Consider the following 11194-nt stretch of genomic DNA (forward strand, 5'->3'; position numbering starts at 1 on the left):
AGGCTCCGGCCTATTTTTTTTTATTTTTTTTTTGAAGGCCGAGACGTGCGCCTCGACTAATCTGTGGCCGAGGCGTGTGAGCCTCGTCCAATCCGTGGCCGAGGCGTGTGCGACGGCCTTGCCCGCTTTTCCTCTCTCTCTCTCTCTCTTTTTTTTTTTTTTTTTTTTTTTTTTTTGTCGAAGGTGTTCCATGGATCCCGAAAGCGAACTTGCTTCAATAAACAACATGGATGGACCATTTTTCCGAAGAGTCTTCGTAAATGATGATTATGCTTCAATAAACAAAACCACCCTGCCGCAGGGAAAGGCCGAGACCACGAACGACCTCGTCTGGTCCCCTTGCGTAATTTAACTCCTCTTACCCATCCTGTCAGTGTCATCCTAAAGCAAGCTGAGGAGATGGGAATGGTAGAATTTCCCGAGGAGTGCATGAAGGTCTCCCCAAATGTAGACCAAACAAAGTACTGCAGGTTTCTTAGGCAAGCCGGCCACGATACGGATGAGTGTCACATTTTGAAGAGACAAATAGAAGAACTCATCCAGCAGGGCTACTTCCGACGTTTCGTCAAGCGATCCAAGCGGCAGCAACAACCGCAACTCAATCCACCAAAAAATGTCTGGAGGAATGAGGATGGCACCGAACCGTCCACCTCGAACGCCAAAAAAAGAGAACACGACCAAATATCTAAGTAGAATGATAGCGAGAAAGAAACCGAGGTGGCGCCCAGACGACAAAAGAAACACACCATACACTTTATCTATGGTGGACCCACAGGGGTTGACACGCCCACGGAAAGAAAGAAGTGGAGCCGACAGCTATACGTGGGAGAAGTGGTGAGTCTTCCCAGAGAAAAGAAACAGAGACAGGAGGCCATCACCTTTTCTGATGATGACCTCCCAAAGGGCCCGTTACCCCATCGTGACGCCCTGGTGATTGAGATGGACGTCAACGATGTCATTGTCCGTCGCATCTTAGTCAACACGGGAAGCTCAGTCAATGTGATGTATTACGATACCTTCACCAAGTTAGGGATACCTAGGAACCAGCTCAAAGAAGTACGTACCCCACTCTTTGGATTTACGGGTGATTCAGTGGAGACGGAAGGGTCAGTGGTCTTACCAGTGGAGATAGGCACGAGCCCTAACATTCGCAAACTTGACGTGGAATTCATCGTGGTAAGACTCACTTGTGCGCACAACATCATATTGGAGAGGCCGGCACTGGAGAACCTCAAGGCCATAGTGTCGGTGGAACACTTGTGTATGAAGTTCCCTACTCCGAATGGGATAGGAGTCGTCAGAGGAGACCAGCGAGCAGCCCGCAGTTGTTCCGTAAAAGCATGCAAAAAGATTGGCAGAAAGGATCTACAAGTCTGATCGATCGGGTATGGAACTCGGAACATTTGATTAAGTATTTTCCTTAATATTCTGGTAGTCATTTGTGACTAGTGCTTAGTAATCGCGGTCCGCCCGCTTTATATTATGAAATCTTTTGAAATAATATATTGTATTCATGGTCCGCCCGTGTTGTTTATTGAAGCATAATCATCATCCCAGCACAACTGCGCCGGATCCCATCAGAACTCCGAAGTTAAGCGTGCTTGGGCGAGAGTGGTGCCTGGCTGGGCGGACCCGCTTTCCCAATCTTCCCACCTTTCCTACCATCCTTTTCGTCCTTCTTCTTCCTGTCGACGTCCTCTGCTTCGGCATAGCGCCTAGCCGTCTTTATCAGATCTTCGTAACAGCGGGGGTGGTGGGCGTTCAGCTGCTTGTGGAAATACCCTGATCTTAAGGCATGGATGAATATTGGGATTGCCACCTTGGAGTCGAAGTTGTAGACATTATTGACTTCCTTTTTCCATTTTATCAGGAAGTCTTTGAGGCTCTCGCCTCTATCTTGCTTCACCATACAGAGGTGAGAGAAGGGTTTCTTACGCTGTATGCTACCGGAGAAGTATGTCAGGAAGCTCTTGGACAACTCCCAAAAGTTTTGGATCGACCCATCTGGGATGGTGTTGAACCAGTCTTGGGCCGCTCCATCCAGGGTGGACAAGAACGCTTGGCACATGATGGCGTCCCCTGCCCCGATCATTACCATAGTATCCTTGTACCTCGTCATGTGGACACGTGGGTCAGTGGCCCCCGTGTACTCCTTGATGGTGGGCAACCTAAAGTCCCTCGGCAAAGGTACGTCCATGATGCTTGGGGAGAATGGTGCTGCCATCCGTACCTCGGGTTCCGGCGACTGCTCCCGTGCCTCCACCCTTCTTGCTAAGTCCTCGATTCTTCTCTGCAGCCTCTCGACGAGGGCCGAGTCGTTAGGGTTTCGGCGCAGGGCCGGCTGCCGCTCCTTCAAGTGTCGGTGTGGAACCCGCTCATCAGCGTGTCGCTTCTCCGTCGAGTGCCGACGTGGAGCCGGCTCATCGACGCGTCGCTCCTCCAAGTGTCGACGTAGGGCCGACTCATCAATGTGTCGGCGTGGGGTCGGCTCCCGAGACTCGCCCACCTCCTCTGTGGGTGATCTCTCGGCTTCTCTGTTTTCGTGTTGGCAAGGGCCTCTGGTAGAGGACCCCTCAGCCCGTGATCCTAATCTTTGCCGCACGGGCGCCCTCTGTCCCAATCGTTCTGGTGCAGATTGGGAAGGGCCTGGTTGTCGTCTGGTCGGTCCACTTCTTTGGGTCACTACCCCTATTTCCTGGGGCCGCAGCGAGGCACTTTGCCTTGCAGTCCCACCGCCACTTGATTTAGCGCCGCCGTCACTGCTTGCTGAATGACATTGGCGGTCGCCTGGAGGTTCACGGCTTGGTTCGCCCCTCCATTGTTGAGTTGGTCTTGAAGGTCCCCGGGCCTCCCGTTGTTGAGCTGTTCTCGAAGTTCCCCTCCGTGATTGTTGGTGAGTTGGTCCCGGAGGTCACCAGAGGCATTGCCATTGTTCACGTTGCGGGAACCGTGGGAGCTGTGGGACACCATTCTTTCAAGCTTGCTGTTGAAAGAAGAATGAGTTGTGTGTATCGTCGCCTGCTTGAGTGTGGGACTCAGGCTCTCAATGAAAGCACCAATGACGGTAAAAATGTTACCGGTAGTAATAATATTAGAGTAACGCAATGTAAAAGAGTGGCAGTAGTTGTATTGCCAAGTGTTTTAGTACAAAATAGTCAACGTGTCCATTCAAGTCGAGGGGAGCTTCTACTTATACTAAGCCCTAACGGTAACATGGTAGAACATAAATGAGGAGCTGAGGCCTTTAATTCTCTCTCATCAATGGTGGCTTCAATGGCAATAAAAGTGACACCTGTTGGAATTCTGTCCGTTGGGTTTCCATGTGCTGCCGGGTCAAATATGGCGCCGGGTCAGATGCCCACTTATGATCCGGGTCGGGTGCCAGCCCTATTATTCTGTCAATATATATATATATATATATATATATATATATATATATATATATATATATATATATATATATATATATATGTATGTATGTATATGTATGTATGTATGTATAAAGAATCAAGTAAAAAAGAAACCTTAGGTGAAAAAATAAGATTTAATCTGATTCATGGAATCAGATCAGATCAACGTACAGGATGAAACAATTTTAAAAAAAAAATATGGTGTCATAATTGTAATTTTGTATAAGTTAGTTAATTTTATTTTTTTTTCCAGGCCTTCTAGTGCACATTTGTTGTGTCTTCAACATTTAAGTTAGTAGGTGTTTTATATATATATATATATATATATAAAATATTAAAGATCATTTGATGTTGAATGAATCACTAATTACGAATTTTATTTGAATAATATTGTGATCATTTATGATTTGTATTGAAGATCATGCATTAAATTTAGTATTTTCAATAATTATTTCATATTTTGTACCTTACTTGCACATTTTTGCCTTTCCAGAGTTCCATTGCACATTGTTGTGCCTTCAACATTTAAACCTAACCATGCACAGTTTTACGTTTCCAGAGTTCTAGTGCACATTGTCCCTTCTTCCACTGCACATTGTTGTGCCTTCAACCTTTAAACCCCACACACACACACACACACACACACACACACACACACACACATATATATATATATATATATATATGCACTGGAAGGCATAACAATGTCTACTGGAAGGTAAAAAGGTGCACTGTAAAACACTAAAATATGCAACAACTATTGAAGAGACTAAATTTAATACATGATCTTCAACACAAATCATAAGAGATCACAATATTCAACTAAAACTAGTAATTAGTGATTCATTCAAGATCAAATGCACTTTTTTCTTTTTCTTTTTTGAAAATAATATATATATATATATATATATATATATATATATATTATTTTCAAATGCGGTAATAGGCTTTCGGTAAAAGATGTGTTTAATCTCAGCCTCCTTGATCGAATCAAAATCAATAGCCAGATTGAACGCATATTGTGCGTCGGTATAAAGCTTTAGGTGCATAGTTTTCTTTTTTAAGGTATGTGGTTTTCCTTCTTAAGGTGCGTGGTTTGTGTGCTTGAGGTGCGTTAGTTGTTGAAACTTAAGTTGCATTGTTCTAAAGCTTTAGATGCATGATTTTCCTTCTTATGGTGCGTTGTTTTCCTTCTTATGGTGCGTTGTTTTCCTTCTTAAGGTGCGTCGGTCTAAAGGTTTAGGTGCATGGTTTTCCTTCTTAAGGTACTTTGTTTTCCATCTTAAGGTGCGGCTTTTTTTTTTTTTTTTTTTTACAGTTTGCTATAATTGAGGACGCGATTTTTATTTTATTTTATTTTATTTTTTTCAATCCCCAAACAAACCCCTATCCTTTTCCAATCATGTTTTAGTAATCAAAATAGAGATCAAAGGAAGTAAAAATTTAGGTTTTATTACTTATGAGTAGCAGATGTTATAACAACCACTACAAGAAAAATCGCACTAGAACCAACACACACACACTAATGTTCAATTGCATCCACTTGTTCCCGTGAGCCCCGTGAGACCCGCCCGGGCTTAGCTTAGTGATTAGTAAGCAGTATTTAGGAGAAGAGACCAAGGTTCGAATCTCGGCAGCTGCAGTGTTGGAATTATGCTCAAAGTAGGCAGATCCCTTGTGCGCACCGGTGAACCAATCACCGTAATTTACATCCTCTCAAATCCTCCTTTTTGGGAGAAGTCCCGTGAGACCGGTTCGTAAATGCATACAAGCTACTACATGCACACAATCTAGTTTGTGTGCATTCGTGTAGTAGTTTTTGTGCTTTTTCGAATGGTCTCACGAGACACACAAAAAGATGTGATCTCATTTGATTATTACTTGCACTATTACTTACACTTTTAACCCATGTTACTTGCATCAAAGTTCGAGTTATTTATAAAAATGTCATCCTGTTTTAAAAAAATAAAATAAATCTAATTCGTTAAATTTGGACAGGCGGCTGCGATTGGTTCTCAATTCTTTTTTAGTATCCGTTCTAAACTAATAAGGCCTCTATAAATAAATAAATAAACAAACAAATTGAATCCATTTAATTTGTTACATGCATATTATATATACTGAAATTAAAGTTGGCATATATGGGCGGTCGTGTGGGTGTCATATATGATATATGCATGCAGGCTAGCCCAAATAATACTAATCGACGACAGCTGCCGGACGGTCTCCTGCCGGAGCTTATGCCAAAACACATTGGATTCATTTTGGACGGTAACCGGCGGTGGGCCAAGGAGAAAGGGATGATGGTGGAGCTTGGTCACCAATTCGGAAGCAAAAAGGTCAAGCAACTCATTACTTTGTGTCACAACTGGGGAATCAAAGTTGTTTCTCTCTTCACCTTCTCCACCGAAAATTGGCTTCGCCCCAAGGTACTCCATATTATTTCTTATTCTCCTAAAATGTTGAATCACCAACCCCAAGGGCCAGAAAGAGCATTGAGAGAATATAAATTATAGTGGCTCACTGGCTCAAACGCTTAGTAGACAAGGCCAAATTTCGATGCCCACAAGGGATTTGTCCACTTTGATCGAGCATAATCCCCATACTGCTTGTCCAGGTTCAAACCTTGAGTTTTCTCTCAAATACTGCCTACAAAACCAACTAGTTAAGCCCGTGTGGACGGGTACTCCATATTATTGCATTGCGTGCTAATTGCTTTAAGAGTAATCATATACGGAGTATTAATTAATTATAGGGTACAATGTGATAATGCAGGAGGAGGTTGGGTTTTTGATGAGGCTGTTTAGAGAGGTGATTGATACAGAACTTGAGGAGTCCCGGAGGTATATATATATATAGTACAATAATATATACAAATTAAAGAATATATATAATGTAAAATAATATATACTTATAATAAATTGATTGATAGGGCCGGTCTACGAATATCATTCATAGGTGATAAGTCGAAGCTTCCCATATCTGTGCAAGAACTAGTGCAGGCAGCAGAGGAAGCCACCAAGGCCAATACAGATGTACATATTTTGGTAGCAATGAACTACAGTGGAAGATCTGATATATTGCAGGCATGCAAGAAAATTGCTAAGAAAGTGAAAGATGGAGAGCTGGAGATAGAAGACATAGAGAATGAAGGCATTTTTGATGGAGAACTGGAAACAAGCTGCGCTGAGTTCCCAAACCCAGATTTGCTTATTCGGACTAGCGGTGAGCTTAGGATTAGCAACTTCATGCTCTGGCAATTGGCTTATACAGAGCTCTTCTTCGTCGACAAGAACTTTCCCGACTTTCAAGAAGCTGATTTCCTTCAGGCTTTGCGTTCATTTCAGCAGAGACACAGACGTTTTGGTGGGCATAAATACTAGCATTATTCATTATATATATATATATATATATATATATATATATATATATATATATATATATATTGTGGAATACATAAGTTACTCTGAATTTTTTTTTTTTTTTTTGAGTACTATTGAATATTGATCCTGTTATAAGTAATATCCCTTTATATATACTTTTTTTAACCTACTAGAGGCCAAAGAGTCATAAGCTACTCGATCTAAGAGTTAATTTGTTACAACAACATATTTAAAATAATTGGAGAAACATAATAATAGACGAAGACTGGTAAGGATTGTTATGCCATGGACTCGTGTCCACCTGGTAAGGTGGACACAGGTCCAATACTAGATCGTTCTGTAATTGTGAATATAGATTTAAATAATTATGAATATGAAGTAATTATGAACCTAGTCTTTTTTTCTTTTTTTTTTTTTTTTTTTTTTTGTTGAAACTTAAACGATCGAAATGCATTAACTAATATCCAAGCTCAGAACCTGAGCAATGGAAGGGAAATGGGTCATGGAGAAGTCCATACAGCTAGACATAGACAGAGATTCCCGTGTTAACAAATGGGCAACCCTGTTCTGTGAGATCTAAATATGATCTAACTATATACAGAGAATAATCTACGAGAAACTTAACTCGTAGTAGCGGAAGCGGAAGCACTATAGATCTCCAGCCATGGTTGATATCCTGTTTGTATTGCCTCTTGGAACAGTAGATCTGCAGAATAGGGTTAGCCGTTTTGTCCCATACTTGACTCAGAACCCTAGATGGTGTACTGGTATTTTCTGAGCAGCATGAGTACTATAATGAATCATGTATCTTGTATCCCATCAATACAAGCTTTATATAGTCCACTTGCACCACATAAGTAAGACCCATAATATATAATATATATTATACGGGAAAGTCTTACATTCTCCCACTTGGTGCAAGTACTAGCAAACTCTCATCAAAGAACAAAACACACGAACCATAGTAATATGTCCTCTACTGAATAAGTGAGTAATATCTCCTATGATCACATGCATTTTGATACCCCAACTTGAATCCTTTATGAACAAACCCAATGTTTATTCTTAGTACCTTAAGGGATGTTTCTCAAAATAAAATATATATGCGCAACTTAAGAGAGAAAACCATCCAAATTGTACAAAAGATTACACTGCATGATATCTAATTCCTTAAAAGCATGCCTTAAGTAGAGATCTCTTAATGTTAGTATAATGCTAACTATATTCTATGACTTCTTTATAAGTTAACATACGCACTACCTCTAATGGCTAAGAGCTTGGAGTTGACACGTCTGTCAGTCCCACTCATCAAAATAGCCAAAAGATAGTCAAGTCACAGAAGCATTCCAATAACTTAGATAATAAACCAAAACTCTAAGTCCATAAATTTGGAATCTTAAACATACACCATAACTTCCCAAATAATTTTAAGGTCCACCTCAAAATGAACTGAACATTATGAGTCTTACTTTTATGTTTCTCAAAATTGTCTCGAGCCTTACAAACCAAAATGGCCCAGGATCAATTTTGAAGAAACTAAAGACTATTAAATGCTGAAGAATTTATTACTTAACAGTGCACCACAAGTTATATGTTTTGTTCTAATAAACTCCTCAATATTGTTACAACATTTTCATAAATATGTTGTTAAACCAATATGAATTTATATGAACAAATACAATATTAATACTTGTGGAATCTTTTAGACTTATTGTTTGACATACAATCCAATTTAGAATGTATGAAGCCTATTAAATCCAAAATCTTTAATGGAGTATCTTAACGATCTTTTTCTAAATGATCACTCCCACTGATTATGGAGTATCTTAATGATGCTTTTTTAAATGATCACTCCCACTGATTAAGATATTCTTTAGCAAAATTAATGATATACGTACTCATAATTGATTTGACCAACTAATTAATGAAGATATAATTCTCCACCATTAGTTGGGCATACTAAATAATCAATATATGATTCCAATTATAGTCCAACTAAAGAAATAACTAATGAGGACATGACTCCCCACCATAGTTGGACATTCTAAAATAATAAAATATACTTTCCAAAAAAAATTTAGAATTTGGCTCAAAAAGGTACATTTTATTCTTGGAATAGAGTTATATCAAATCACATAACTTACTACCGTTAGTCCGAAAACCGAGCAAGTTCCGTGGCTCAATTAATAAAGTGGCTAAATTTTGGGAAGTATCTAAATACATGTTTTGCCAATGCAAATCATGAAGCTTAGAATTCTAAGAAATTGTAATAAAATTGTATAAATTCTAAGAAATTGTAATAAAATTATTAATTATCTAGTGGGTTGAGGGATTTATTAACATAAAACTTGCCTGTGGGCTAAAGTTTTAATTATATTAAATCCAACTAAACCCTTATGATAATATTTTATCTCAATTACTAAATAGAGAGAAGAATCTAGTGACATAAAACTTGGGCAAATTATGCTATGCGCATGTGCGCACCTTGCAAGGTGCGCACGTCTCTAAAACGGCGTCGTTTTCAGGGAAAACGACGCTGTCTTAACTAAAAAAAAAATTTGTTCGAAAGGCCGTTAACGGCGTTAACATCGTATTCGTTATGAAATTATGAATGTACAGTTATGACATTATGAATGTACAGTTATAGAATTATGAATGTACAGTTATAGAATTATGAATGTACAGTTATGGAATTATGAACTTACAATTATGAACATAAAGCTTCGAAATTTATGAATGTACAGTATGGAATTATGAATATACAGTATGGAATTATGAATGTATAGTTATGAAATTATGAATGTACAGTTATGGAATTATGAATGTACAGTTATGGAATTATGAATGTACTGTTATGAAATTATGAACACAGAACTCTGACATTATGAACTTACAATTATGAACATAGAGCTTCGAAAATTATGAATTTATAGTTATTGAATTATGAATGTGCAGTTACAGAATTATGAATGTACAGTTACAGAATTATGAATGTACAGTTATGAAATTATGAACACAGAGCTGTGAATATATCTCCTATAACGAAGCGATCTGAAATTAAAAAAAAAGGAAGATAACGGTGCCACTGACGGCACCGTTACCGTGCTCATGATGCACGCTGGGCACGAGTCCACAACATAACGATTGTAAAACTTGCCTGTGGGCTAAAGTTTTACTCAATTAGATCCAACTGAAATTTTATGATGAAACAATTATCAAATAAGTTGAAGAATCAAGTGACATAAAACTTGCCTGTAGGCGCTAAAGTTTTACTCAATAAGATTCATTACAACTATTATGATAAAAACTTAAGAAATCATGTCCTTTCCTTAATCTATGTGGATAGATTAAGAAATATGATATAAATTTTACTTCATAAAATTAAACTTTGTGATAGAGATGAGAATTATTTACAAATAACTATAAAGTAAATAAAATTGATTTATTTCTATCATCACTGATAAAACTACTAAACTACATTCCGATACATAATTTCCTGTGGGCTAAATTATGACCGTAGTCCACTATTTCATCCTAATTAACTATACAAATATACGAAATTGTCTGTGGGCTAAATTCCATCATATTACATACAATTAATCACAAATGATATGTCCAAAACTGTATGTGATCAAGAAAAACTGCTTAATATATAATTTTAATTGATTAAGGATGCTGTGGCTACTCCCCAACTCATTAAAATTATAAGATCACTAGACAATTATCATTGCCATCTTTATGTGATTTGAACTTTGACAATTGTAGTAAATTGAAGATGTTGCATGTGGCTACTCTTTAATTAATCTAAAATTGTAATCACTTAGAAAACGGGAAATTAAAGCCTAACAAACAAATTAAACCAACACATAAAAGATAATTATTAGGTATACTCCCAGGAAAGTTGGTCGAGACGAAACGTTAAATACCAACTCCTTAGACAGAGTAGCGTTGCAAGGGGACTAGTAGCAACAAGGATTTTAAGCCAGGGCCATAGAACTAGTATTCCTCTCCAAGAAACTTCCCTAAGTCATGCGTTCTCATGTTTGAAGTAAAATCGTTTGGAAGATCTAAAGATTGTATATTCACATATGGGATAAGGCTTTAAATTGATGAACTAAATTAACGGACTAAACGTGCTTAAATTCACGCACTACCGCAACTAAAGTTTATACATAAGTCCAACTTAAATAGGAACTAATATAATTCTATCCTAAATTTATGCATTTCTAAAGGCATAATAAAAATTGCATAATTTAAAACATAATATTATGCTTAGGACAAACATGCATAAAAATTAAACATTAAACTCATATATTCCAAACAAATTGCATAACTTAAAGCAATTTTAAATATGAGATTTCAATCATCTTTGAAATTTTAAACTGTAAGCCCATGACAATA

At 38.2% G+C, this 11194-nt stretch overlaps 1 protein-coding gene and 1 pseudogene across 1 annotated transcript in view; both read left to right on the forward strand.

Annotated features, from left to right (window-relative positions):
* Positions 1 to 6808, forward strand: part of LOC109149889 — a 15754-nt pseudogene extending 8946 nt beyond the window's left edge.
* Positions 1 to 6809, forward strand: part of LOC109149888 (dehydrodolichyl diphosphate synthase 2-like) — a 10150-nt gene extending 3341 nt beyond the window's left edge. Inside the window, exons 2-4 of the mRNA XM_019297884.1 lie at positions 5594 to 5839; positions 6186 to 6253; positions 6343 to 6809. Coding sequence (XP_019153429.1) covers positions 5594 to 5839; positions 6186 to 6253; positions 6343 to 6793 — 765 coding nt within the window. The 3' untranslated portion in view covers positions 6794 to 6809. The remainder of the gene's footprint in view (positions 1 to 5593; positions 5840 to 6185; positions 6254 to 6342) is intronic.
* Positions 6810 to 11194: the final 4385 nt, after the last annotated feature.

The sequence above is a fragment of the Ipomoea nil genome, unplaced genomic scaffold (assembly GCF_001879475.1).
Source record: "Ipomoea nil cultivar Tokyo-kokei standard unplaced genomic scaffold, Asagao_1.1 scaffold2165, whole genome shotgun sequence".
Taxonomy (NCBI): domain Eukaryota; kingdom Viridiplantae; phylum Streptophyta; class Magnoliopsida; order Solanales; family Convolvulaceae; genus Ipomoea; species Ipomoea nil.